The sequence below is a fragment of the Rhamphochromis longiceps genome, linkage group LG19, assembly GCF_057381845.1.
Source record: "Rhamphochromis longiceps isolate RC_006_pf linkage group LG19, R_longiceps_female_GT1.1, whole genome shotgun sequence".
Taxonomy (NCBI): Eukaryota; Metazoa; Chordata; class Actinopteri; order Cichliformes; family Cichlidae; genus Rhamphochromis; species Rhamphochromis longiceps.
Genome location: NC_140575.1, coordinates 6,373,135 through 6,397,918, shown reverse-complemented (window position 1 = coordinate 6,397,918; position 24,784 = coordinate 6,373,135). Strand labels below are relative to the sequence as shown.

Below are 24,784 nucleotides of genomic sequence, written 5' to 3'. Positions count from 1 at the left end.
CATTAAGAGTAATATTTCAAACTCCGCCACTCTGCGTTCCTCTGCCACTGCCTCGTTTGAGCTTAGGACGAAATGCATTCTGGGATATTGCATTTCGTCATTTCGAGCTGATTGGAGACCAGAACAGTCAATCAGATTTTTTTGCATCCAAGTCTGTGATTGGCTGGTTTTGTGGCACAAACATAACGGTTTACAGAAAGAGTTGAGCGCGCACGGGCAGAAATGTTGAGAGCGCAAGCAACACATTGCGAGCAAGCGGAAATGCAAAAACAACATGCTTTCACAGTTGCTAGCAGCTGTTGTGAGGCAGTATAAAAGACTATGAAACAGACTAATGTAACTGTCACCTGCAAAACACTTACGTATAATACTACAACAGCCACATGTTAGAAGGCAAACTTCTCCCATCGAGCTTCTCCAGCATTTAGTTTACCATAAGTGAAGGCATCACCACTGTTTGGAAAAGGTTGGACATTGTACATGTGGTTACTCGCATGATGGCAAAACAAGCCAAGAGACATAACCAACACAAGTCTGATATGATTGTAACACGTCAGATCAGTCTGTAGTAAAAAATGCTTTTCTCACTGCTTTTTAGCCAAACATAATTGGCTAGCATGAAGATACGTTTGACCCATTTGGTGTCATCTAAAACCACTTTGCTAAGATTAGTTAAAACCATGTCATTTGGATTTTGAGACATTCTTGGAAGATTTCCTCCCCTTTGTAAAGAACCTCAAAGACATTGGAATCCTTGGCCTCGATAAACACCTCGTAACCTTTAACCCTCTTCAGAAATGACCACTGTTGTCATTTTTCTTTGGAGGTTGGACTGTATTTTATGCCTCTTCCCTCAGAACATGTGATTTTGTTCTAACAGGGTTTTTGTTGTTGAAGTATGAGTCATATTTTCTTCTCTGCATGTTCCATGAGTAGATGTGTGTGTACTGCCGCTCAGAAAGCACATGAAAGATGCTGTTTTATCTCTGATTTAATGTAAATGAGTCTAAATTAAAGCTGCAGGGTGTTTTGGGGATGAGATTTCACAAAGTATACCTGTGCATCTAATGTGATATATGGAAATTATATTTCCGCACAGTTTTCTCACAATTATGAAATATTTTCGAGCAGAGTTATGAGCAACATATGGAGGTTTTCACTCACTGTTTGCAATTACATTCAAAGCAGCCTGTCAGCTCCTCCACTCTGCATGGAGAGGTGATTTATCTGTGCGCTTCTATTCATTTTGAATCAGACCGGTGACGCTGGGCTCCCTGAGTGCTTTGACAACCGGTACAGCAGAGAGCCAGCAGAGATTCAAGCAGCAGCAGCTCCAGGAGGAGCGCAGGCACATGAATAATCACCCAGACACTCCTAGATAGCTCTACTCTCCTTGGGCCTTCCAGCAGATGCTATGCTAACAAATGGGAGCAGTCAAACTAGAGCTAATGGGAAAAAGTTTGCTGTTTTCACCCCGAAAAACACAACACACACACATATTGAACACTGGCAACAATTACATCAGTAAACAGTTTGATCGTGTTCATGTAAATATAATCACAGGAAGGAATGCTGAAAAACCGGCCAGTTTGTAGTAACTAGTTTTTATTTTATTTATTTTATTGATGTCATCATTTCAAGTCTTATTTTTTATTCGTACAGGTAGAAAAAAATAATGGTCGGTATGATGTTTGTCATATTTGGCCTTTAGACTGAATACAAGCACATCTTAATTTATGTGATTATACAGCTTCAAAGTTTTGTGGTGTGGTAGTGTATTGATTTGTTTAGGCTTAAGCTTAGTGTTGCCTGGATGTATTTGCATCCATTTCATTGGGTTTGTTTACAAGTCTGTCATTGTTTTCACCTCTGAATATGTTTCATGTCATTTCATTTTGGACATTATCCAGTGTTATTTTTATTTGCTTTACCCTTTTCGTTTTTAAAGCTAAAATGACCTTGATGAATATAAGAGGAGAATATTTCCTGTGAAAATTAGCTGTTGTGTGTATAATTCAAATACAGCTTGACAAATACTAATATAAGAAGAAAGATGAGCAAATAAATACATTTTGATTGGGTAAATTTGTGAAAAGATTCAGTCTGACACACATATGTAGCATAAAATTAAAATCTTTTTGAATAAATAATAACAAACAGAACTTACTTACTTTTTTTTTACTTCCAAAATTAATAAAAATAAAATAGAAATGTACAGAAAATGTCTTCAGTTTTAGCCTCTGGCAATTTGGTGTCTTGGCTTTGTTGTAGATGGGACAGTGCTTTTATTGTAATACAGTTTCTGAACTTACATTTTGCTCCTGAGAAACAGCACACATATAGTATTAAAACAGACAAGTAGCCAAAAACTAAATGTTGAAACTAAATCTGAACTGAGCTGAAAATACAAGTCATGAGAAATGGGAGCGATTAAAGAGGACAACCTTGTCATGTTGTGCAAGTATTTGTGTAAATAACTACCAAAGTTTGACTGGTTATTGATGCTTGGTTTGCAATCTCTCACTCTGCCAGGTTCCCAGCAACACTTTACAGTCATTTGCTGCTTTAAGAAATATGTTTTTAAGGATACTGTGAGTGCTGGACACCGATAGTCCCCACGCTCCTCTGTCTGTGGTCATATAAATACCCACAATCCAGCTATAAACTGTTGTAAAATTATAGAAATGAGATGAATTACAGATATAAATTATGTACAAGGTTTTCGTGGGTCATCAAATCCCCGATTTGATTGGATTAGGCTGATTGATAGCCTTTCCTCTCAGCGCTGAATGTGTTTTTGAATGCGTCTACAGTGGCAAAACCCAGTTCAGTCATTACCCCCATCTCCCTTATCAGCACAAGGGGAATAAACACAAATCTAATAGAAATTCATTATACAGAGACATATCCACACACACTCACTCGCACACGCACGCAGAGCCAACTAGTTTATTAGATTAATAGGCTATGAATGGCTAATACGAATTACCCCCCTCTCTTGTTAACGAGACGCGGAGCAATTTGTATAATTATGTCTGTGGAAGAGAAGAATTCCTGTGTCTAAGCATATTTTTAGACAGCCGAGCTTTCTGAAGGCTTTTGATTACGTATTTACTTTGGGGTTTTCAGCCTGGTGCTCTTTCTCTCAGAAGTCGTTTTTGAATAATTCATCGCTTTGTTCCAGAGTGGAATAATTTGTGTTGAGATTTATGAGCAATTGCTTTGGGGTGGGCTGATTTCACTCTTCTTCTTTTTTTTTTTAAAATGATCACAGAACATGTTCTGTCAGTGTGTCTCTTTCAAGCAGAGGCCTGAGTCGAGACGGCGTTCTCAGGAGGGACGCGGGATTAGCGACGCGTCTTTTTAAAGAGTTTTGTGCCAAAACAAGATACAACATCCAAAATGACACGACTTATATTCCCATCGTGTTTGATAGCACAACTTAAAACATTTATGTGCTTTGAATCATAACTGAGAACCCCTTTTCTTAAAGGAAAGCAACACTGTATGTCTTTAAGCTCTCTTTGAAATTTCCTAGGTGTTATTAAAACAACATGTAATCGGGGCGAGTGCTCCACAGGTTAAATGACATTTGCGCCAAGTTCATGGATTTAGGACTCAGTAATTGCAAAAAACCCAACATTCTGAAGATGGAGTTCACAGCATCAAACGATTAATGAAACAGTCTTTTATTCATTTTTATGTGTTAAGATTTATTTAACCTTTTAACACCAACAAGGTCACTGGAGAACCACTTATGGTATTTTAGCTATGCGTATTTTCAGAAACTAGGAGATTCTACCTTTAAAATTACATTTTTATCCATGTAAGGGAGTAAATGTATAAAACATCACATGTTAATCCTTCCTTTTAAGCCACATTTCTTCTGATTGGTTGCACCTTGTAAATAAGCTTTGAACAGCAGGTGAGTGCGGCTGCTGTGCTCACAGCCAAAGCTGTGTGCTTGAGATGCCCGTATTCGGGGTACCCTTCTCTGTGTCATCACACAGAGCAAAGAGTTGTCTGAAATTGAGTGTTAAGGGCAGGATGAGTTTTCAGAAGTTCAAAATGGATTTGTTGCCTTCCTGTATTTGAGCTGTGAAAACACTGATGCAATGATATATTTGGCATGAATAAAATTCTATAATTTGAAATATTTCCCCTCCATTGTTTGGGGGTTTAATTGAGTACACGTGTTTCTTATTTTCCTTATTTGCCTGGCTTTTTGGTTGTTGTCTTTGGACTAAGTTACTTGTTTGTTTTCCTTTCTCCATCATGTTGTATGTTGTGTCTGATTGCGAACTTTATTAAGAAACATAACACAGCTTCTTGATTTCTGCATCTGAGTGAATTTCTCTAAAACCTCACTGACCAGTTACAAATGTTGTCTTGTGTTTCCTTTCATTTTGTCTGCAGGTTCCTGGGAACTTTTTGGAACCAGGTTTGGTGGACCTTCACCAAATCAGCCCAGTGTCAGCTGGTCCAGTAGCACCAGTGCAGGATGATTCATGGGAATGGGATGAAACAGATATGACAATCACAGAAGCAGAGCCACAAGCTATACCAGAACCTGACCTTACACAAAACCTCCCCACAGAACCAAATCTGCCTTCTGAAGCTGTTCTGCCCAATGAAAACCCCCCTGACACGAGTAGAACACCTGTCCCCGCTACTGAGTGTACTGAGATTATGTCGAATACTAGAGGTGGATCATCAGTGGAGGTTCAGCACAATATGACCTCCCAAACCTCACCCCCTAACAACAATAATGTCTACCAAGTATATAGCCTCCACAATATTGAATTATACAGACAGCCTCAGTTTCCTCACACTTCATCCTTATTGCAAAAAACCAAGTCAGGAAAAAGGAAACAGCAAGTGCTGCAGAAGAGCTTGAGTAAGGATTCCTCCTTCTCTTCCATCGAATCCCTCCCAGATCTCCTGGGAGGTTTGATGTCAAGAAGATGCCGAGATGGAGAGAGTGAGGGTGGAAGAGGGAGCGGCCAGTCCTCAAACAGTCGTCGGTCTGAGTGCGAAAGCGGGATTGTTAGTGACACAGGAGACACAGAGACAACAATAGCCAACTTTGAAATCCCAGGAGAGGAAAAAGGTGTGGGTAAAGAAGAGGAGGAGGAAAGTGAGCAGGAGAAGAGGTCGAGGAGGAGCGAAACCAAAAGAAACAGAGAGGAGGAGAAGAAGAGGAGACACAGGAGGGGAGGTGGAGAGGCTGTTGAAATCCTAATTAACGGACGTGGCATCCTGACACCTGCGGATTCTGACTCTGATTTTGAGGTGGGGGGACTTGCTGTTGACTTCTCAAAGTCTTTCTTGTCCCACAGTGATCTCGCTGACTTCACCACTCAACAGTACCATGGTTTGGAAACTCCTCCTGTCCTCAGCCGCCGGGCATCAAGTCCAGTTTTATCTCAGGGCTCCTCTCTAGAGTCCCTTCTGGCTCCAGGTGTGGAGTTATTCCCCTCCAAAGACCCACTGCATCGTAGCGCCTCTCTGGAGACTGGCCTAGTCCCATTTCGCAGTATTGATGAAGGAACTGGAGGTAGCCTTGCCAGTCTCGGAGAGCTGGAGAAGGAGCAGAGAAGTGGATATGATGGAGGCCAACAAAGAAAAGAAAACAACACTGAAACTGTGCAAGGGGAACCGTCCCCTGGAGAGCTGAGCCGAAGAACCCTTGATCTCTTGAAACGTCTGGAGAACATCCAGAGTCCTCTTGGGGCAAAAATGACCCGGAGTGTTTCTGACATGACGCTTCGGGGCAGCTCCCCGCAGAGGAGCCCCCTCCCTGCCTCCCCCTCTCTCGGTGGTCGACACGCCCCGCTATCTGGGATTTCATGCTCTTTGTGGAAAGGACCTCCATCGCTGATCAACGAGAGTTCAGCAACAGCATCCCTAACAGAGCTGAGTAGCACTGAGGACTCATCGCTAGGCTCTGAAGATTTTGTCATGCTCAGAAATCAGAGGCACCTCTTGCTGGATCCCACAGTGGCACCCAATGCAAACTCTTCTAGGAAGCGCTGCCACGGTAGGAGCAGAGGAGCACAAGGCCTGGATGAAGCCGACGCAACCAGTTTGAGCATGGTTGTGAACGTCTCTTGCACATCAGCCTGCACGGATGAAGATGAGGATGACAGCGACCTCCTGTCTTCCTCCACGCTCACCCTCACAGAGGAGGAGCTCGGCGTTCGGGACGAAGAGGATGAAGAAGGAGAGCGGCTGAGTGGCGCATCCTCAGGTCACGAGGATGTTGAGGATGATGATGAAGAAGAAATGGAGGGCTCTTATGTGCTGGGGCTTGAGTACATGAAAAGAGAGCTCCAAAATTGGATCCGATCTCCTCGTGCCTCCACTTCCTCTTTCTCTAAAACAGAAACAGGCCTCCATGATGAGCTTCAGTGTGGAGCCAACCTGTCCCCTCAGATTAAGGAGTGTTTTTTAAACCACTCAGCTTCAAAATTATTAGATGCCAACAGTGATGGTGGCAACAATAAAGTAAAAACAGGCAAGAGGGGAATGGAGGAGGAGGAGGAGAATAGGAGGAACGTGACAAGAAGCTACATTAGCCAGTTTGTGGATGATGTGGAGAATGGAAATGTGGACCAGAGCTGTCTAAAAGGGAGGGATGAAGATGATGAGCTCCTCCGAGAGGAGTCCAGCATGTTCACCAAGAACGGAGAGTCTCTAAGGGATTCGTACGTGTTTGCCAAAACAGGAGAGCTGGTTCAAGATATTAGCAACTTGGTAGTGATAACAGAATCAAGCGAGACAAAGGAGTCCCCATCCTGTGAGCTGCTCCCTTTCCCATCCAAACGTGCTTCCTCTTTGGTGGGACAGCTTCGGGGAGAGTTGCCCTGCCACAGCTCCTCCCTCCCTTCTCCTCCATCCCTCTCCCCAGTGGAGGACTGCAAATCCCACGATGCTTTGCACAACAGCAGGTCGGTAGCCAGCAGAAGGAAGGCCATCACCATTCAGGAAAAGTTCAGATTCTCATCTTTTGTGACAGAGGAGACGAGGAGGGAAGTCAGAGACAAAGATTCGTCCTTGCTCCCCAAAAAAGGGCACAACTCTCACTCCTCCTGCTGCAAGCACCTTCCCTGCCCCTCTTCCCTCCATCCACCTTGTATAGAAGAAAGCAAGAAGGAGAACGTGCATGATTTTGTGATGGAGATTATTGACATGACCTCACTGGCCCTGAAAAGCAAAGAGAACCAGACTGAGGAACCGAGCCAGACTGAGACCAATGGGTCCATTCCAGACCAAGGTTCTGCATCATTAGCACAGATCAGAGACAAGGTAGAGTATTAATGATAGGCATATGCACATATTGCACTGCAACATGAAAATAAAAACGATTTCAAACAGAACTCAAAATATATTTGGTGTGGCTGAAAACTTTAACACTAAACGAATCAAATTATTTCTGAGCTGGAGCATCCGAGGTCCTGTTTGACTTTGTATATTCTGTATATTTGTTGGACAAATTAATCCAAAAGTATCAAAAGTTATCTCAGTCGATTGGTTCACTGAATTGGACTAATTCAATAAATCGCATCACAGATCATAACTTTTCAGATTTAATGACTAATTTCTTTGGTATCTTTTGCAAGTGAAGTAATCTAAAAGCTAATCAGTTTTCAGTCTTCATGTTATTTCTGAAAGGAAAAAAGAAATCAGGCAGAAAAGTTTTACTTCCCCCCATGCAAAAAGTGCCTGAGTGTAAAATATGAATATGTAAATCAAGATTTGATGGTTTAGTAATTATGGTAGGTATCTTAAATTAGAAATAATACAAAATAACATTACAAAAAAGTCATTTCAAAACAAATAAGATGCTATTGATAAAAGCGCTAAAGGTTATTCTTATTTCTATCCTTCGTGTTCAGAATCTAAATGAATATTTAGCAGTTGATTCTATTTGTTATCATTTTTGCCCACAATCAAATAAAATTTTAAACCAAGTCAGCATCATTTAAACAAAAGGAACTCATACAGTCAGCTGACAGAGCTCTACTATAAGTGAAGCACATTTTATCCTTAATTCCAAACCTTACGAGCAGACAACAAAAGGCAACACAAAAACTTCTCCTTCCTCTCCCTTCAGGTGCTCGAACACTCCCACAGGCCCCTCCACCTTAAGAAGGGAGACTTCTACTCCTACCTGTCTCTCTCTTCCCATGACAGCGACTGCGGCGAGGTCAGTCAGTGCACAGAGGACAAGAGCTCCACCCCAGCACCCTACAGCATCCCGTCATACGTCACGCCAACGCAAGGCCTCCACAGCCCGAGCCCTGAGCTGTTCACAAGCACCAGACAGCAAATTTCAGCGTCTCCCGGCCTCGGAACCAAAAACAAAGTCTGCGCTCTTGATCTAAAGTCTGCTGACAGTGAAACTTACTGTGCTGCTGATGGTACCCATGAAGAGCAAACTAACCCCTCTCTGTCTCTGCCCCCCAGCCCTGACATCAGGGAAGAGGTGACTCTGTTTGAAGCCTGTACAGAGGAGGTTTATCTAGGCCCGCCTCTCTGCTACAGCATGGTTCTCACCAAGAAACCATGGCACTTCTTTCTGAAGGAGAATTTTGAGTCCCCCCTGTCATTTGGCTATGAAATGAATGACAGCGTACCTTCGCTGTCTTGCTTAAACAACAATTTTCAGTCTACGTCCGACGACGGGCCCAATTCTCCAGCAGATGACAGTCTGGGTTACCTGTCTCTCTCTAAGCAGACAGTACTGGCGAAAAACCAGGATCAACTATATTTCCAAAGAACAAGTCCAGCAGAGGACACACAGAGCTCTTCCTCTACTTTCCTGGAGCCTTGTTACAGCTCATGTTCCACCTCCCCACCCTCAACAAGCGACGCCACCTCCCTCCAGGGGCCTGGCTCCAAACCAAAAGACTACCTTTCCTCTCTTCTTCCTCTTCCTGTGTGCTCCGGCACAGAGGAAGAGAAACGAGGTGAGCACCCGTACCTCCTCTGTGATGTTGCTGGAGGAGAAGTCGCGGCCGCTGCGAGTGTCAGCACGCCGCAGGAGGAGAGAAGTCGTAATGAGGGGCCTCCTTATCTTAATCCCCGGGCGCGTGTCGCCCCGATAGACTCCTCCGCAGCCGAATGTTTGGCAGATACTAAAACGCTTGAATCCAATATGGGCGCCGTAATGACCAAGATAAGTGTCTGCAGCTCCGCTACAAATCCCTCAAAAGAGCCAGCCACCACCGCCACGCGTATTAATCCCAAAATTAACTGCTTGGCGATGAGAGAAGCAGATAGGGGAGAGGGGGAGAGGCAAGGGGAGGTGGATACTCAGTGGGTGAAGTCAGAGGAGAAGGGGAGGAGAGGACGGAGGAGCTCGCAGCAGGAAGCGAAGACTGCGACAGCGAAGCAGGTTAGTGCTCCATGTATTAGCCTGATGTGCTATCTCAGGACATTATACGGGGCCTTGATACTTGACTTTACCTCTCTACTCCAAGTATTAGTCCAAGCCCCTCAATGGGCATGAATGTAATGAGGCCAGTATGTGTTTCTTTCATTTCCATTTCTGAGGCTGGACAGACATGCCAGGTGTTGATATGTGTGACCTGCCCTCTCCTCCTCCCTTTTCCCTTTATCCTCCTTATCCTTCCTCTTACTTTTCTTCACTACACACTCGTATTTGCATTCTTTTCCTTTTTTTTGCCTGCTTTCTTTTTTGCTACACTTCTTTCCACACCTTTCTTTTAGTTTTTTTCACTTAATCTTTCTGTACTCTATTTCTATTTGTTATTTCTCATCCAATGCTCATCTCCTCTCCAGTGCACTTCATTTCCACCTATGTTATCCTCCCCCATTCTCTTGTGTTTTCTTCTTCCATGTTCCCTCTCTCCCAGTTATCCTTTTCTCGCCATCTTCCTCACCTTCTCACCTGTCCTCCATCCCCTGTTCTCCTTTCTCTCTTCATTTGTTCTTCCTTTCCTCCTGCAAATATCTTTCCTGTCTTCCCCTCCTCTATGCCTTCTGCTCTTAGCGCTTCTTCTTATCCTCTCTGCTCCCCTGCTTCATCCTTCTCTCTTCCCTCTGGCGTTAATGGAAGGGGGATTTGCAGACTTCTCAGTTTTTTAGTTAAAAGGTTAAGGTCCACAGAACAACATCAGCATAATTACTATCAGTCAGATTTCATTAGGATTCATCAGCTAAGAGCTTTCCTTTCCCGCAGTGATCATTCAATTCATTTCATCGCTGAATTAGCCTGTTTGTGCTCTTTTTAAGCCTTCTATTTCTTTATGCAAATGAGTACGCGATTTTCTTTTTACCGTCTCTGCAACCTTGCTAGTTCCCCTCTTTATCAGCGTTGTCGCTTTTTAAAAGAACAACAGCCAGCTGAATAGTTTGTTTCATTTTTAAACTAGTTTGTAGTTGGTTTTCATGCAATCGTTTCTGTATCCTGCACGTAGTCACCACTACTGGTGCCTCGAGGCACCAGTAAACACCCAGTATACTGGTGCACCATACACACCATACACCATACACACACCCAGTACTGGTCCTGTTTGAGAAAAAACTTCCATTACAGCTTTTTCTTCTAAGGAGGCAGGACAGTTGGTGTAAGTTGCAAATCTGTTAAGCAAAAGATCACGGTTTCCTAGGTTTGGGTTTTTCACTTCACTGCCTTTTTGGTCTTGCTTTTACGCACTCTTTAGGTTTAGGCATCAGTGCTACTTGTTTAGAACTGGAAAAGGTTGTGGTTTAGGGGAAAATACACACTGTGACTAAATTAATTTTGTATAGTGAAAAATGATGCTTGAACTTAATCAGTGCATTAAACTATGATACCAAGAGGCTATAACCAGGCTTCCGCACGTGATGAGTTCGGAAAGAGATCGTGTCACAGTGTGTCACAGTATTGAACCCAAGGAAACCTCGAGTGTACAGGGAGTGCAGAATTATTAGGCAAGTTGTATTTTTGAGGAATAATTTTATTATTGAACAACAACCATGTTCTCAATGAACCCAAAAAACTCATTAATATCAAAGCTGAATGTTTTTGGAAGTAGTTTTCAGTTTGTTTTTAGTTTTAGCTATTTTAGGGGGATATCTGTGTGTGCAGGTGACTATTACTGTGCATAATTATTAGGCAACTTAACAAAAAACAAATATATACCCATTTCAATTATTTATTTTTACCAGTGACACCAATATAACATCTCCACATTCACAAATATACATTTCTGACATTCAAAAACAAAACAAAAACAAATCAGTGACCAATATAGCCACCTTTCTTTGCAAGGACACTCAAAAGCCTGCCATCCATGGCTTCTGTCAGTGTTTTGATCTGTTCACCATCAACATTGCGTGCAGCAGCAACCACAGCCTCCCAGACACTGTTCAGAGAGGTGTACTGTTTTCCCTCCTTGTAAATCTCACATTTGATGATGGACCACAGGTTCTCAATGGGGTCCAGATCAGGTGAACAAGGAGGCCATGTCATTAGTTTTTCTTCTTTTATACCCTTTCTTGCCAGCCACGCTGTGGAGTACTTGGATGCGTGTGATGGAGCATTGTCCTGCATGAAAATCATGTTTTTCTTGAAGGATGCAGACTTCTTCCTGTACCACTGCTTGAAGAAGGTGTCTTCCAGAAACTGGCAGTAGGACTGGGAGTTGAGCTTGACTCCATCCTCAACCCGAAAAGGCCCCACAAGCTCATCTTTGATGATACCAGCCCAAACCAGTACTCCACCTCCACCTTGCTGGCGTCTGAGTCGGACTGGAGCTCTCTGCCCTTTACCAATCCCGCCACGGGCCCATCCATCTGGCCCATCAAGACTCACTCTCATGTCATCAGTCCATAAAACCTTAGAAAAACCAGTCTTGAGATATTTCTTGGCCCAGTCTTGATGTTTCAGCTTGTGTGTCTTGTTCAGTGGTGGTCGTCTTTCAGCCTTTCTTACCTTGGCCATGTCTCTGAGTATTGCACACCTTGTGCTTTTGGGCACTCCAGTGATGTTGCAGCTCTGAAATATGGCCAAACTGGTGGCAAGTGGCATCTTGGCAGCTGCACGCTTGACTTTTCTCAGTTCATGGGCAGTTATTTTGCGCCTTGGTTTTTCCACACGCTTCTTGCGACCCTGTTGGCTATCTTGAATGAAACGCTTGATTGTTCGATGATCACGCTTCAGAAGCTTTGCAATTTTGAGACTGCTGCATCCCTCTGCAAGATATCTCACTATTTTTGACTTTTCTGTGCCTGTCAAGTCCTTCTTTTGACCCATTTTGCCAAAGGAAAGGACGTTGCCTAATAATTATGCACACCTGATATAGGGTGTTGATGTCATTAGACCACACCCCTTCTCATCACAGAGATGCACATCACCTAATATGCTTAATTGGTAGTAGGCTTTCGAGCCTATACAGCTTGGAGTAAGACAATATGCATAAAGAGGATGATGTGGACTAAATACTCATTTGCCTAATAATTCTGCACTCCCTGTATATGTCTTTAGCATGAATTCCAGTTAGCTAGCTTTTTAACTTGTAGGTGAGCTGACTGGGAGCAAGACAGAATAAAACACTGGCATTGCTCTTGGTTGTAAAATGAATCTAATGTGGAAATGCCTAAAAAGAATTTTTCTGAAGGCTGCCAGATGGAGATGGTTGTGGTTGCAAGAAGACTTCTGATAAATAGAAGTATGGAAGTAGGACGAAGGAAGGAAAACAGCTTTCTGACATGCTCTCTGTGAATGCTTGCTTTCTGAATTCATGCATTCTCTCATGGTACATCATGCTGAGTAAAAAAATAAGTCTTAGTCATACAGTGTGTCAAAAAAGAGGATTATCTCTCATTGGCTAATGACTGGTTAATCAGTAGTCATTAGAAAATGAGCGTGCAGATTCACAGTCAGGCCCCATCCTTCTCATTACACCCGTTATTTTAGTTTAGTCTGGTTTAGTTTTGGCAACTAATCTGGCAATGGTAGAAAGACTCAACTCAAGTCTTAATAGCAGTAGCTATGTTAAGCTTTTATACTGTCTGAAACTGGTAGCAAACAAATTAACAGCTAACCTTCCCAATAGTCCATATTGCTTCTAGCTTCCAGCACCACCATATTTAACCGAGTATCAACATTCTTCCAAACATTTGGCATGCTTTGTTAGCATTAAGTTTAAATCTCTGTAACAATGAGTTTAAGTTTTGTCTTTTACAGCTTTCCTGACAATAATGGCTGGAAAATCACCCTTTAGGAGATCAGAGACAGAGGCGTTTACTTGTTTGTGTCAGATCCCTATAGTAATTAGCCAACTTACTTCTTTTTATTATGGAAATGTGACTTAATTAACAGCTGAAATGAAAGTGAAGTAGGGCTTTGGGCAATTACAGTGGAAATTCAACATGCAAATCTGGCAGTACTGTGACCTTTACCAAATCAAATGCACAAATATCTAAAAGAGATGTAGCACAGCAGGCCAACTACTATGAAAAAGGTACTAAAAGAAGAACAAAAACTAAGGAATTTTTCATTTTTTGTCAGAAATATTACATTAAAATGATTTATATTAGTTTTTCATGGATATAATTATTAGTTTGTGAGATTTATTCTCAGTATTTTTCATTATTTAACTTTTGCTTTCTTTGTTGATTATAAAACTATTTGATTGTAGCTTTCCTTTTGTGTTTTTGAATATTTATTTTTCTCAGTTGTTAACAGAATCACCAGACCTGCAGCAGCCGTTTTGTCCTGGTTTAGCGTTCTCATTAGTTTTTCATTTATTAAAATAGCAGCAAACAGATGAAGGAAAGAAAAAGCAAAAGTGGGGGTAGATGCGCCTCTGCTAGCTTATGTAAGCGGAACTGTATGCATATGTGTATCTGTGTTTGTGTGCATGACTTCCTGGTATTGTTATAAGTATGTGGAGGGATAATAGCTACCCAAGTATTACAAAGCGATTAGTTGCAAACCAATTAAGAGAGCGTAGTGAAGTGGGGGAGAGAATTGTTTTCGGCCTGATGCTCATTGTTTTAATTTGTAACTTTTCATCAGTTTGGGCTCAAAGAAAGTGCAAGCCGATTAGGAAACAAAGACAAACAACATTTCAGGCTGATAATGCTGTTTTGATTTATTCTTCTCTCCCTTCTCGTTTGTCTCTCTCTTTACTCACTTTTTAGCCATACATCGCAACTCCCTACCGTCTCTTTCTCACTGTTGAAACAATGAAACAAAAATGACTGAACAATTTTTCCCATCTTTTCTTCCTCTCTTTATCTACTTTGTTCTTTAATTTGATTTAGGTATTTGTTTCAATGTTCCTAATTTTTCCACAACGCTCTGTTTCTCTTTTTCTCTATTAGGGGAGCTCTCAGTTAAGTGCCAGGACAGCCCAGGGGCGGAGCCAAGCCTCAGTGAGACAGCCCACCTACAGGACGGGTACCATCAGGGTAGGTTAAGACACGGGAAAAGAAGTCACATATGGTGTTACAGCATTTTCACCATCATTTATCTATCCATCACTGGACACATTTAGACTAGGGATATTGTGTGATTATTGGATTTGGCAGTGCTCTACTCCTGTATTATGTATTGCTGTCACTGCCTACAGAGTCAATCACAGAAAGGCAGAAGCCAAAACAAAGGCTGTTATGATAATGTCTTGTATGGTGAATTTTTGTATACCTGATTTAAATTATAATGAAATGTGCTATATAAATAAAATTGCCATTGCCATTTCCAATTGTATAAGAGCTTAAAGTTATGTGTTATTACCCAGCAAACACTGAATAACCGTTGTCTTGTTATGACATATAGTCATTGAATCGTACTGAATAGATATAAAATGAAAGATGAACCAACACCAGAATTATTTCCTGCTATCTCTTTATTTATCAGAATAAAATGAAATTAACACTAAAAGACTTTCTTAACTGGAAGAATCAGAAGAAGACAAACATCTCACCTCATGTGTGACTTAACTTTAACCCCTAATGGCTTTCTTCCACTTATCCTGAGTTAACTCGTTACACATTAAAAAAAGAGCATTCCCGTGTCCATGATGCTGACTTTGCAGCCAGACGATGTCTGCAACGTCAGCACATGCCACAAATGAAATAGAATTTACATGTGCAAAACCAAAAAGTGTTTTTCTTGGTTTATATTTAAACAATGATTATTTGTGAAAATATCTTCTCAAATATGGAGACAACTTGGTCATTCAAGTTCATCTCAGTTAGAGCTCATTCGTTTGTGTTTTGTGAATTCAGGTTCAGGCTGTAACCCTAATGATGGGAGTTTTAATGGCTTTCACATAAATGATGCAAATTGAAATACTGTAATAGTCACCTCACATGTGTCGTAATGTCTTGTTAATAACTATAAATTTTATAAACTAACTGTGGCTGTTCTGCATTATGCTGGGTCCACACAAAACAGTGAATTTATTTTGCTTTCATCTTACTCTTTCTTTTTAAAATCAAATCAAACCAGAAAGCTGCAGAACAAGAACAAAAGCCATCACTGACACAATCTGTGTGTTGTGTGTGTGTGTGTGTGTGTGTGTGTGTGTATGTGTGTGTGTGTGTGTGTGTGTGTGTGTGTGTAAGAGAGAAAGAGATGTGGCCGCCCTATGGGTGCCTCCAGGGCTAAGCAAACCCTACTGCCCCCATACTCTAAACACACAAACATGCACATGCACACACCCCTGAGGGCAGGGCATAAGAGTCCAGGTAGAAGCTCTGACAGCCCAACAGCTGCAGGTTAGACAGACATGTTGTACACACATGCACACACGCGCACACACAAATGTGCATGCACAGACTTATCAAGAGGGCAAACCCACATACACAACAAAATGAAAGAGCAAAATCAAGCTTAGTGAGCACACACACTGCATGTAACACCATGACAAAAGGACACACAAACACTTACATACACACATCATACCAGCGATGTGTACAGCTGGTCCTGACCCCCATGGCGTGGCCCAGTCTAGCCCACCTGTTCACACGCACACACACACACACACACACACACACACACTGCACACACAGACACAGGTGCAATTAAAGCAATCCTGAATGCGACTCATGATGTGCTCTGTGACCCAGACAGCAGAAGGTCTGCAGCAAAACACACAGGAGCGAGAGGGTGTGTGTGTGTGTGTGTGTGTGTGTGTGTGTGTGTGTGTGTGTGTGTGTGTGTGTGTGTGTGTGTGTGTGTGTGTTTGAAAGTGTGTTCAGGCTTCATCGCTTACTCATGTTTGGAAAGTTTCATCACAAAGAAGACTGGACGAAGCTGAATATCGATACACACCTTATGTACATGGAATGAATAGAGAGCGCTGCTGAATGTATAAAACATCAAATTATTCAATACGATTCATGCTGTAAAAGAACAACTGAAAAAATGTAATATATTCAGCATTTAATAGATTCACAACAAAAAGCAAATAAGAGGGAAAAATGATCTGATGTGGAAAAGCATATCTTCAGAAAGAGCGTAGATTCTAAAGGTTTCATTTCGAATGCATATTACAGCTTTAAAATGCACAGTAACACTTGTGTCTCAGCTGGCTGAATTCATCTTGAGTAATCTTTTGGTAATATGAAAAAAGGCATTTATTGAACTTTTTTCCCACGGTGGATTGATCTACATTAACTACAGTCATATTTTGTTGGCTGGACTGTGTATGTCAGACTGAGTACAGGCTTTGTTTGGTTTTGTTTTATTCATTAGATTTTTTTTAATTGTAACAACCTCACCAGATTCCTGTATGCTGACAAAGTAAAATCGAAAGTTCAAGATGTCCTGGTCAGGATAATCTTGCTTTTAAAAAGGGGGTCATTTGGACTGCTTTCAGCAATACCATAGATGTTATTTTGAGATCTTTCAGTACAAGTCTTGCTCTGGCTTCCAACTTGAGTGTTCATGTTCACAAAATTGGCAAAGTGTGTCAAATCAGGCAAATGGAAAGAGTCTTGGTGTGGTGAAAAAAACTCCAGCTGAACGGTGGCACACAGTTTGTTTGAGATCCAAGTTGATTGTCTCAACTAGTGGCAAAGTCACCATAAGCAAGGAAACCAAAGCAGTGATGAAGCAGAAGTTGATGCTTCCTCTCAAAGCTTTCTTGACGTGCCCAAAAAGATGACCTCGATCAGCCAAATTGATTGGCAGTGTCAGGCAGCATGAACGGTATAAACACTATGAACTGCTTAAAGGGAGTGACTAATATGTTATGTTTTCATCAGCTTTGCTCTAACAAACCTACTCTTTCTGTCCATCCATTCATCCAGAGACCAGCCGTGTTGGGAGCAGGAACCTCCAGGATCCAGCAGTAAGCGAGCGCCTTTCGTCTTCTTCATCGGTGAAGTGATCTTACTTCTTAGCCTCATCACTCTGGATGGCCCCTCTCTGTTCCTGGAGCTTTCACATTTATCATCTCTCAGTTCTCACTGTTGTAATTCAAGACTGACTCATTTAATCATTTCAGGGTGACCTTCAAATTGATTGTCAACTGATTCTTAGTCGGAGTCTTTGAGTCTTATTTCAGGGTTGAGCTTGTGATTATGCTGCAGCTTTGGGGTTTGGCTGAGCATATTTATGAGTTAATCTGGGCACAGTATATAGAATATGAAAATACGATCATTAGGAGAAAGATGTTAAGAGTTATAAAGAAAGTACTGTAGCAGAATTATGTCCAGCAACAATTTGCAAACTGTTTCAAGGTGACTAAGGGCAGAGAGATATTATATATGGGCCATGACTCATATAGTTTCATGTCGTGTCCGTTACATAACACTGGGCTAAAGAGGAAAATACACTGAACAACACAGACTAGCTTTACTGTTTATATGCCGGCAATGCAAAATCAGCCTCATTTTCATTTTGCTATGTTTTGTAGCTTGTTTTGACTATTTAAAACAATTTAACAGTGCTACCTGAGCTTTTAAACTTTCAATAAGCAGTAAATGTAACTAATGTGAGTTGTTCAGAAATCAGGTGGAATTTACTGTACTTTTTTGAATTTCTTTTCTTGGGGCTAGTTTGTTTTATTTCCTGGAGGCCGGTTTTTCCACAAAGAAAACATGTTACATTAATACACAGAGGTAATCTGGTTCAATTGTTACTGCTAAATTCATGCAATTAATCTAACTGACTCAACATAAAATGGAAAAGGTTAGATATTTAAAAAAAGTTGAAATGATATATAAAACAAAAAAGATATCAAGGGCCAATCAGATTTTTTGGAGTTTGAGAATCAACGCTATAAGAATAGCAGCAGAAAAACAACCATGATGTGGTGATGAGCATAAATCAGTGTGTCACTGTGTAGAGCACTCCACAGAAACATTAATAATAAATTCAACTACAAGTCATTCAAGTCTTCTGTCAGAGGTTCTGGGCAGCTGCACATTTTCTGTTCCTGAAAATTATTTGCTACTCGTCAGTTAAGACAAAAGAAGAGAAAATTATCACCGTTTCCAAACAGAAATCACCTAACATGAACAAAACCCGAGGTTGAGTAAATAAAACGAAACAACAGCTCAGTGAAACCTGCATCCTGTCAGGCGTTTTCTGGACATCTATGGCAGCGGTCCCCAACCTTTTTTGCGCCATGGACCGGTTTATGCCCGACAATATTTTCACGGACTGGCCTTTAAGGTGTCGCGGATAAATACAACAAAATAAAACTAGTACCGGTACCGAAAAAAAGAAGATTTATTCATAACACACGTGAAAAGACCCAGGAAAACCGAGTTAACCATAAAAACGATAACAAAATAACTCTGAAAACCGATAAAAACCCTGAAAAACATACATTTCACACCTGAGCCTCAACTCTTGCGGCCCGGTACCGGTCCGAGGCCCGGGGGTTGGGGACCGCTGATCTATGGCAGCTCTGTCAACTGGGCCATGGGTTTGTTTCTTTGGCAGGTATGGCTATGGAAACTTTATTTGACCAATAAGGGGCATAAAGACTGAAAACAAGGTGGCTGAGGGAAACATCTGACTTTTATATAACTGCCTAATTGATTTTTTGCTTCACTTTTTTAATTTCTAAGCAAAAGACCTTGATTCAATTGACCTGAAGTCAAACAAACTGGAGCTCTGATTTTTTCAGATTTTTCATTTTCTGTTTCTGTTGTCTCACATCACTCATCAAAAGCCTCTGGTTCTATAATATTCTGGAGCTACCTCAGTATTGGTTGTGACACTGTACATCATATCTTTACCAAGTCTGCTTCTTACTGTATCTAAGTTGGTGTTTTCACACTGCAGTTGTAAACACTCTTTTCTTAAAGCACACTGCTTACAGTTACATAGCCCAGTGTTTCAGCATGTAACTTCCTAAAAATAACACTTGCTAGATTGTGTAAGTTTTCATAATCTGCTACTGTCCCATGGCCAGTTTCATTAGGTCTGCTCACAGTGGTTGTGGTAGAAGGCCGTCATTGTAGTAGAAACAGCACTAAAATTGAGTTGTGGTGTAAGTTAGTGGATCGCTAAGCCATGGTCCTATAATAAAATAAATTAAACTAAATTTATTTAAGATATCAGGAAAAAAGATTTGGAGGGTGGGAAGAGCTTAATGCTAACAGACATGAAAACACAAGTGATGATAAGAGAAAAAAAATTAAGGGTATGTTAAAAAATATTACAAATATTAACCTCACTAAAACAGCTCTGCTGGCATTAATCTGTTTTGTTAAACTCTTATGATTAAGGTACAAAGAGCACACAAAGTCGTCTTATATTGCATAGAAAAACACAAAAGTGTATTTCGACTGAACAAAGCAATTACTAAGGATGTGTGTGACTAATTAAATATTAAATGTTACCTTTGCTGGTCAGCTTAAGAAATGCCAGTCATTTGAAGTTGTTATTGAAATTTAAGTATAAAAGTAAACTGTTAGTTCTAAGATCAACCAGATCCACCAACTGGGGCTACAGTCCCAAAAGACAGCAGCACCCTGCTCTCTGAGCAGTTGTATGCTAGCTGTGTCAGTGTAAACTGGCATATTACCATCAAACAGAGCAATACGTAACCACATTCTGCGTTCTACTGGTTCTCTGTGGATGTTATGCTAACAGAAAATAAAGCTCTTGGTCCCAGCTGTAGTCTTTAGTGCTAGCGCTACTTAGGCTAGCATTGTTAAGGTTAGCTGCACTTGGCAAATGAACCAGACTGGGTGCTTGTTTTGCACAAATTTCAGCAACATTTTCAATACAGTCTGTTAAAGAACTGCGGTTAACTGTTTAAATGGCTCTAAAATACATGTTTGTATCAGAAAAATCAGACAGGTCTTCTAGTATAAATAATTTTCAATAGTCCCCAGGAACATCGCTATTTACTACCTAGAACACAGACTGAAGGAATCGGACACAGTTGAATCCTTCTCATCCATTTGTAGAGGTCATTCGGATCTGTCTTTATCTAACACTGCTAAATCTTAAGACGTGTCTCCACAAGTACTGAAATGGACAGTACTATTACTTTGGTCAAATGCCTGAAACTGTTACACTTATGACAATTTCACTGAATATGAAGTGCTTACTCCTCATTTGATGTACTGACCAGTTAGTTCTTGGTGAAACTTAGGAAAAGACATAGAAGAGTTGTTCTTGTTTTAATTCCAGCTAGCTGATTATGTCATAGTTCTCAAACACTGTCTTTTTGGGGAGGGAGGTTGTCTGCTTTTGCAGTTAAATGCTGCGACTCATTTTCTCCAGGTTCCCCAAGTCAAGTCTAAAGTATATACCTGTCCAAAGGCAGGTGTATGATAAGTACTGCCTAATTTGGACAGAATTTTCAAGTTCTTTGAGAACTGTCCTGCTTTGCAGACTCATTGAACATACCCTAACTGTGTCTTGTAGGGTAAATTTGTGACGATACTATAGTGAATCCTCGATAGATCTTTCAGTTTGAGGTTGAGCCTGTCTCTTTCAGAACCAGTATAACCTTTCAAAGTGCTGCTTGATAGTCAAACCAAATATGAAAAAAAAATTCTCTGCTGGCATTCATCTATTCAGTGATAGCTGTTTACCACCTTATTAGCTATTTGAGAGTAGCTACATGGTGGTGAAGAAGTCCATTGAATTACATGTGGAATAAAACCTTTCCCCTGTAGAACAGCATTTGCAAACTGAACTAAACCAGGTGTCCAAAAACAAAAGGAACAAAAAACCCAACATTAAAACAAAACGGTATTCTATCTATGCAACACGACCAAAGTTGGTGAGAGCTGAAGTGGTGTTGTGTAGACATTACAGTTTGATCACTGTTGATGGGATGTGTGTTGTATTAATACTGCTGTATGTATTTACACAAATATTGTATCATGTATCATTTTCTTTCTTTCTTTTTTTTTTACCTTCTGGGCGACTCCTGAGATGACGATTAGCAGTGACGCTAGAGTTTGGGATTGGTGCCGAGACAAGTGTGTGTAGGACAATATAGGATTTGAAATCTTTAAAGTATAATTGTGTGCCTTGCTCCACTGTTACTTCTCCTACCTTTTTTTTTTTTTTCAAATAAATACACTGCTTTCCCAGGTAGAAAACATGCAACATGCAAGAAAAAAATGTTTAAAAAAAAGAGAAGAAAAAACAGCAAGGTTCATGTTGAGCTTGTGTATATATGTAAAGGTGTAAACCTTGATGTAAAATGCAAGAGGGGGGAATGCTTGGAGTCTGTGTTTTTCTCTTTATGTGGTCTGTGATGTGAAATATCTTTATTATTAGTACTGCCATAAAGAGCTTGAGTGCATGGTTCCTGCTAACTAAAGCCAACTTAAATAAACTTAATTTATTGGAAAACAATTCTGTGATTTTGTGTTGTGCTTTGTTTATTTTGTTGTTTTTTATCTCTCATTTTGATTAGAGCAGAAATCATGCTGGACCTAATACACAAGTTACTGGTATGTGATTTGATGTAAGTGCTTCAGAAAAGCATCAAAAGTTCAAAAAAGCTCATTCTAGAGAGAGTTGGGAAAACAACCTTGAAGATGTGAAGTTGGTTGGATGAGTGGGGCATTTATGATGCATATTTTCCAATTATTACATAATAACTTCCCATTTCTTTCTTCATTGCATTCTGACACGCTGTTGTCTATCATTTACTACTACTTTCAACACATGGGATAGCCCAATAGACCCTAACCCTATGAGACTGCAAGAAAATGTGGTCTGCTGGTGTCACCAACTGTGAATTGTTTTCTTGTCTTATTGCTTTTAGGGGTCACCACAGCATCTCCATCTCACTCTATTGTTAGCATCCTCCTCTGTCACACCAACTCTCTGCATGTCCTTCATCTATAAACCTTCTCTGAGGTCTTCCTCTTTTCCTCCTGAGCAGCAGCTCCATATTCAACATTCATCCATCCTCTGCACATGTCCAAACCATCTCAGCCTTGCCTCTCTAACATTGTCTGTTGACAACTAAACCTGAACTGTCCCTCTGATCTACTTATTTCTAAGCCTTTCCATTCTGGTCCCTCCCAATGAAAAATCTCCTTTCTTCAGCTGTGCCACCTCCAGTTCTACTTCATGTCTTCTTTACTTGATTCTACATCCAAACCAGAATAAATACTGATCATTTATATACAATTTATTAAATTCAGCGTCACAAATCTGGTCATTTTCTTTTTCGAAAACCTTTCTGTGTGTACAAATGTCTAAAACTACATGCAACATCTCCCGCGCTTACTCACCAAACCTTAAATGTGTGTGCACCAATCACACCCATTCAGGTGCACCGATAACCTGATACTTGATCACGTTGCATGCCCACTTGGGATTTTGAGACAAATTTAACACTGTCAGCTGTTCGCAGATAGACAAATTTAAGATTGATTCAAGTCACAGCAAGTAATTCTTAAGATTATCTGCCCACACTGGGCTGGTTTGCAGTTGTTGTTTGGTACACAGTTCTTCTACACTGAAATCAGAACTGGAGTTCTGATATTTTCCTATGACAAAAGCAGTGTGTCAGGCCCTCAATCATCTGAAATGCATCATTAACATTTTTTTCATCTTCCATAGATATATATTTGTGCCCTTAATAAGACCTGTTTTCCTGCTGCCGCAAGCTTAGCTGCTTACCTTCACCCTGCACACACAGATGCAAAGTTTTAACTGCAGAGGAGATGAGGCACAATTGAAAGCTGAAGAATGTGATTGGATATGATGATAAATACTCACTTTGGCAATATTACTTGAACATTAAACAATGTTTACTTCATCAGAAGGAGGTCAGATTGTGGAACCAGGAAATGCTACTGATAACACAGAGAGGATGGCTGGATAATGGGGAGGATGGGCAGAGGAATAAATGGGATGTTTTTGTATGCTGAATATAAAGGCATACTGTATGACTCTCTTACTCACACTGCAAATCAATATGTCCCTGATTGCAGAGAGTCTCCTTGATAACACCATTTAAATCTGAACTTGACTTAATGTTGTTGGTTTGGCAATAAAAATTCTCTTTTCCATTCAGAACACATCACACACAAATGTGCCATACTCAGATTCCTATAAACCAATTAGCTTTCAGAAAATATTTTCTGAGGCTGAAAATGACTATTGCTGTGGTATCAACCTGTGGCAATATTACCTGAAATTATATTAGAGAACAACTCTTGCAAAGCAATGTTTCCTTTGGAAAAGATAATGGTGACTTGAAATATGTTAGCTTGTCTTTCTACTATTAAGCAACAGTTTACTCTTGTTAAGCACACACTGGTGCATTTGTGCTATTTGTAACTCAGTATTAATTACGCAAAGGCAAAAGTACAACTTATTACAATCTGTAAACTTTATGTTATGAATTCATGTGAACATTCCAGTCAGGGCGGAACAACAACTACAAGAAATACATCCAGGAATGTTTTTCCTGGATGTCACTGAGGTAAATACTGCGAAATGCTGCTCTGGCTTTCTAGCTTTTCATTTCACATGAATCTACAACCAAAAGATTGCCTCTACATAAGATAAGAAACACTTTATCACAAACTTTGGGAAATTGCTGTGTTACTGCAGCCAAACATAAAAAACCTCCAACATTAAAAAAGTAATAATTTCATAAAATTTATGCAGCACGGTGGCACGGTGGTTAGCGCTGTTGCCGCACAGCAAGAAGGTCCTGAGTTCAAGTCCACCCTCAGGCATGTTCTCCCCGTGCTTGCATGGCTTCCACCCGCGGTCCAAAGACATGCACTTAGTGGGGATAGGTTAATTAGTTAATCCAAGTTGCCCATAGGTGTGAATGCGGGAGTGAATGTCATCTGATGGAGGAATCCAAACAATGTGTTCATTTAAACTGGATTCAAACAGCAGTTCAGACCACAGAAACTTTCTTTGCTGTGATTTGGTGAGTATAACTGAATTGAACCGAATTCAAAGTAATATAACAGTAAAAGCATGTGATCTTATAAGTGATGTGTCCGAACAATTTGATAGGATTCATAGGTGACTGCCATTGGAAAAAGACATCGAATATTTTGTTTTCAATCAGTTATTTAAAAGTTGTGAAAAGTAAATTGAAATTACCATATATTCAACAAAATATTGTTGTTGAATATATAGTATTCAACAAAAAGAATACTAAGAAGGTTGAGCCAGCAACATTGTTTTCTTGACCTGATAATCACACTGACAGTTGGGTCCTCCCCCATAGTGGACCTCTCCTACAATACAGTATCACTAGATGGAAATGTTCAAATGTAGTCAAAAAAAGTACATGTATTCTTTATCTACATGTAAATTATATTCCTGTTTTCGTGTGACCTTATTTGTGCAAGC

At 40.6% G+C, this 24,784-nt stretch overlaps 1 protein-coding gene across 1 annotated transcript in view; it reads left to right on the top strand.

Annotated features, from left to right (window-relative positions):
• akap6 (A kinase (PRKA) anchor protein 6) overlaps positions 1–21,793 on the top strand; it is a 232,711-nt gene extending 210,918 nt beyond the window's left edge. Inside the window, exons 20-23 of the mRNA XM_085391037.1 lie at positions 4,417–7,308; positions 8,117–9,400; positions 14,341–14,427; positions 17,275–21,793. Of these exons, the coding sequence (XP_085247163.1) occupies positions 4,417–7,308; positions 8,117–9,400; positions 14,341–14,427; positions 17,275–17,319 (4,308 nt within the window). The 3' untranslated portion in view covers positions 17,320–21,793. The remainder of the gene's footprint in view (positions 1–4,416; positions 7,309–8,116; positions 9,401–14,340; positions 14,428–17,274) is intronic.
• The last annotated feature ends 2,991 nt before the right edge of the window (positions 21,794–24,784 follow it).